This window comes from Lepidothrix coronata, unplaced genomic scaffold (assembly GCF_001604755.1).
Source record: "Lepidothrix coronata isolate B3197 unplaced genomic scaffold, Lepidothrix_coronata-1.0 Scaffold137, whole genome shotgun sequence".
NCBI lineage: Eukaryota > Metazoa > Chordata > Aves > Passeriformes > Pipridae > Lepidothrix > Lepidothrix coronata.
In genome coordinates this window covers 2,422,154-2,426,901 of record NW_016690317.1, presented here as the reverse complement: position 1 = coordinate 2,426,901, position 4,748 = coordinate 2,422,154, and the positions used below count along the sequence as shown (strand labels likewise).

Genomic DNA, 4,748 nt, shown 5'->3' with positions numbered 1-4,748 from the left:
GCTGCCGACGGCTCATGCGGGGGGCGGCGGGGTGGGGGGGCACGGGGTGGGGGGGCTCAGCTCCACTCCCCTATTCCCCAGCTCCTCCGGCTGCCTCCGGGGCCACGGTTTGGGCAGCACAGGGTGGCAGAGCAGAGGGGGACAGCACGAGGGGTCCCCCACACTGCTGCGGCCTCCACTGCAGGAGAGGGGGGTCCCTGTCTGAGCACCCCGCTGTCCCCGGGAGCAGCCCAAAACCGGGGGCGCTTCCAGCCTCTCCACTGAACCCCCTGGGGTGGCCAGGGAGCCCCAGTCCCGGCTGGCAGGACCAGGGCTCCCCGGGAGCTGCACAAACCCGGGGAGATGTCAGGGGGATGCAGGGGACACCGGAGGGGAAGGGGGTCCCGCAGCGGCTGCGCGGAGAAGGGCAGAGCGCGGGGCTCACGCCAGCGAGGGTGATGCCGGTCGGCCAGTCCAGGAGATGAAGGCTTCTTCCCTCGGGGCGCAGAGCAGCGTGCTGGGCTCCACCTCCCTGCCGGGCGAGCATCCCACTGGTTCCTTCCTCGTGCCCACCTGCGTCCTCTGCCCACCAGTGTCCGTGGGAGAAGCCCCCGGGGCGGGCGCCCATTCCCCTGCCCGGCCCTGCCCGCCTCCTCCTCCTCCTCCTCCCCCCCCCTTTAACGCCCCACGCTGATGTTGCACGTCTTGCAGCTGGGGTCCTTTTTGGCGTTGGCGGTGGAGAGGCTCATGAGCTGGTGGCCGCTGATCTCCCCCAGCACGCCCAGGGCGAGGTCCACGGGCTCCGTGTATATGACCTCCAGGATGCTGTCCTGGGCATGGCGGTACACCAGCTCGCCCTCCTCCACGCAGCACGTCAGGAACTTGTTGGAGGAAATGTCCAGCTGGGGGAGGCGCTCCCGGCAGAAGAGATCCCCGGAGGAGCCCTTGGGCGCCAGGACCAGCACGACGTAGTGGTAGGCGGTGTACATGCAGTAGAAGTCCGCGAAGTAGAGGTTGGTGTTGGGGTTGAAGAGGCGCTGGGCCGGGATTTGGAAGCGGTACCGGCCGTAGGGCGAGTCCTGGGGGGGCTGCCCGGTGTTGAACTCGGTGTTGCAGCTGAAGAAGATGCCGTGCAGCATCCCGCTGGTGGGGGAGCCGTGGCTCCCACTGTTGTCCTTCAGCGACGGCTTCATCACGTTCCCGCAGTGCATCCTGGCACGAGGAGGAGGAGGAGGAGGAAGAGGAGGAGGAGGGACACACAGACAGGCACAGGCAGGGTCAGGGGGTGCGCCCTGGGAGCGGGGGGAGTGGGGAATGGGGGCTGGGGGTACCTGACGTGCTGGAAATACTCCTTGTGCTGGTTGCGGTAGAAGACGGAGAAGCGCAGCATGCGGCCGGCGATCAGCTCTGCCTTCTCCTGCAGCTGGGCCAGGTGCTCCTTGGCATAGTCTGGGGGCAGCGATGGGGACATCAGGGCGTCTCCATCCCCCTCCGGCAGCCCTTCCCTGCCCGCAGCTCCCCGCACCTCCCGCCTCCCACTCATCAGCTGCCGCTCCAACCGGCCCGGCTTGTGCCAGCTCCCGGCATCGCCCCCGTCCTCCTCCAGGCTCCTGCATCCCGGCATTGCCCCCGTCCTCCTCCTGCCTCCCAGCTCCCAGCATCAACCCCATCCTCTTCCCAGCTCCAGGCTCTCTGTATTGACCCCACTCTCCTCCGAGGTCCCAGTTCCCAGGATCATCCCCGTCCTCCTTCTCGGCTCCTGACCCCCAGCATTGACCCCACCCTCTGTCCCGGCTCCTGGGAAGGCCCCCATTCTCTGTCCTGGCTCCCAGCTTCAGGCATTAATCCCCTCCTCTGTCCTGGCTCCCAGCATTGCTCCTTTACTCCCTCCTCGTTCTGGCTCCCAGCATTGCCTCCATCCTCCTCCCAGCTCCCAGCGTCCCCATCCTCCTCATCTTCCCAATTCCGAGCCTCCCCCGTCCTCCCTCCTGGCTCCCGGCTCCCAGAATTGCCCCTGTTCTCCTCCAAGCTCCTGGCTCCTGGGATCGCCCCCATCCTCCCTCCTGGCTCCTGGGATCGCCCTCATCCTCCTCCCAGCTCCCTGGTGGCCCCCATCCTCCTCCCAGCTCCGGGCATTGCCTGCGTCCTCCTCCTCCCAGCTCCCAGCACTGTCCCCGTTCTCCTCCTGGCTGCCGGGAGGTCCCCCATCCTCCCTCCCGGCTCCGGGGATCGCCCCCATCCTCCCTCCCAGCCCCGGGCAGCCCGTGTCCCGCTCACCCCCGGTGCAGAACTCCACGGTTTCGCTCCAGCCGGACACCAGGTACTCCCCGTCGCTCTGTTTGACGGCCGTTTGCACGGCCACGCTGTACTCGGTGCGGGGGCTCAGGAACCAGTGCCCCCGCACCGTCATGGGCAGCGGCACCGCCTTGGCCACCAGCTTGGTGGGGACATCCTGTGCCGGGGGGCGGGGGTCAGGCGGGACAGCATCGCACCGCCCCAAACTCCCCCCCCCGCGCCCAGGGGATGGTGCCAGGGACCGAACCCCCCCCAAACATCCACCTCGGGGCACCCAAAACACCGCGCTGACACGTCTCCTGCTGCCCCCCCAGCTCTGTCCCTCCCTCCCCGTCCCCACACAGCGATGGGGGCGCAGGGTCCCCCCCCGGAGGGCGGGGGTCTCGGGGACCCCCCGCTCCCGGTGGCATCTCGCGGTGTCAATAGGCCACGGAGCAGCTCCGCAGTGCAGAGCCGTTTCTGTGGCAACGGCGGATGCTGAAGTCGGGAGATAGAGGGGGAAAGAAAATATCCCACCCCCCCACCCCTTATTATTGGGGAGGAGAGAAAAAAATAATGTTAAACATTAAATAGCATCACCGTGGCAACGGCGCTGCTAAAAACGGCCCCGAATTAGTGACTCGCAGCACGGGGAGGGGGAGCGGGAGAGGTTTGTGGCTGTGCTCCCCCGCGGGGGCTTGGGAAGGGGGTCCGTCACCCCCTGATCCCCATCCCAGTGCCCTCCACCAGCGTGTCCAGAGTGGGGAATGACCCCAGTCAGCGTGGGAGTGGGTTAAAAGCCAGTTCCCTCTCACCAACCCCATCTCCTCACCCCGGACAGGGGGTCCCACATCCCCCCCGCCCCCCGCTCCGGGCTCACCCGGTGTTTGAACTTGTTGGAATTCTTGTTCTCCTTCTTGTTGAGGTCGATGAAGTAGTGAGTGACCCTCTCCAGGTCCCCCTTCTCCATGGCCCAGGAGATGCGGAAGGAGTCGCAGGTGATGTTGTTGATCTCGATGTTCTTGGGGGTGGAGAGCAGCTCCATGGCCGGAGGGGCTGAGCTCCTGCGGGCACGGCGCGGGTTTTGGGGGGGTGCCGAGCAGCCCCCCGAGCTGCCCACGTCGGCAGCTGCCGGGGCCGCTCCCCCCGCGGCGGAGCAGATGGCACCGGGGGGGTGGAAAAGCGGCCGGCAGCCAGGAATAGGCAGCGCGCAGGCAGGAGCAGGCAGCGGGACGCCGGGGAACAAGCCCGGTCGGGTGCGGGGGCCCCGGCCGCTCCCCCGGGTGCCGCGGGGCCCCGGCGCGACGCCAGCGGGTGTTTCGGGGTTTGCTCAACACCCGGGGTGGGGAAAGAAAAACAAGGGGAGCCGAGGGAGTGCTGGGAGAGAGGGGAGGGTTGGACGCGGGCACTGGAAAAGCTGGATCCGCCTTTTTGCCCTGGCCCGTGCCTCAGTTTCCCCCCCTTCGCTGCGCCCCCCCAGGGAGCCGCTCTGAGGGGTGGGGGACACGCGGTGACACCCGTGACGCGGGAAGGGGGTGATGCGCAGAGGGGGTTGAGGGGGTGGGTGCCCCCCACCCTGCGCCCCGGTACCCCCGGATTGGTGCGGGGGCAGCCGTGCCCGATGTACCCAGAGCCCCCCGCTCCCCGCGTGCCCACGGCCACCCACGCCGGGCTCATCCGTGAGTGTCCCTGTCACTCGGCCACCCACGGCCACCCACGGCCACCCAGCGTCCCCCCCCCTCCATCTGCGCAGAGCCGGGGGTCACCCCCAGCCCCACTCAACACCCCCGAGCCACCCCAAGCAGGGTGTCACCCAACAAATCCGCCCCCCCGCCAAACCCTCGGGCACGGCAGAAGGTCACCGCGCTGGGGACAAGGTGCCACCTCGCTGCCCCATTCCCGTGCCCGGTGGTGGCGCAGGAATTCCGCACCGGGATTGCTCCAGCCGGATCGTGTCACCGCGTCCCCGTGTCCCCAACACCCCGTGCCCCTCAAAAAGCCCTCAGCAAGCCTTCCATGGCCCCACGCCCCGCCTGCCCCCCATATCCCTGTGCCCCCCGGGCATCCCTCAGCGATGCCATCGGGATGTTGTCCCGACGCCACCGGGATCTGGCGGCTGCTCCGGGTGTCCCGGTGCCGGTGGGGCCCTTACCTGGCCGTGCCGGGGGGCTGCCGGGACGCGGTGGGATGCCGGTGGAGCGGCAGGGTGAGAGAATGGAAGGGGCGGCAGGACAGGGAGCCCCGGCGGGGCTGATCCAGGCGGGAAGGACGGAGGATGCCGGTGGGATCGCGGTGGTACCCGGCGGTGCCGCGTCGCTGCCTGCGGCTGATGCGACTGGGATCCTCCCAGCCAGCTCGGAAATAGCAAACACCCTCCAGAGGAGGGAGAGAAGAGGGGGAAAAAAAAAAAAAAAAAAAAAGGGAAAAATAGATATCCAAGGAGCTGGGAGAAAAAGGGGGAGGAAGGAAAAGCCTCCCGGTTCTGCCAATGGGAT

The 4,748-nt window shown here is 68.0% G+C and overlaps 1 protein-coding gene across 1 annotated transcript in view; it reads right to left on the bottom strand.

Annotated features, from left to right (window-relative positions):
- Positions 1-13: 13 nt before the first annotated feature.
- PHYHIP (phytanoyl-CoA 2-hydroxylase interacting protein) overlaps positions 14-4,748 on the bottom strand; it is a 6,988-nt gene continuing 2,253 nt past the window's right edge. The window contains 6 exon segments of the mRNA XM_017827283.1: positions 14-1,191; positions 1,311-1,428; positions 2,257-2,431; positions 3,134-3,317; positions 4,406-4,710; positions 4,712-4,735. Of these exon segments, the coding sequence (XP_017682772.1) occupies positions 657-1,191; positions 1,311-1,428; positions 2,257-2,431; positions 3,134-3,317; positions 4,406-4,710; positions 4,712-4,735 (1,341 nt within the window). The 3' untranslated portion in view covers positions 14-656.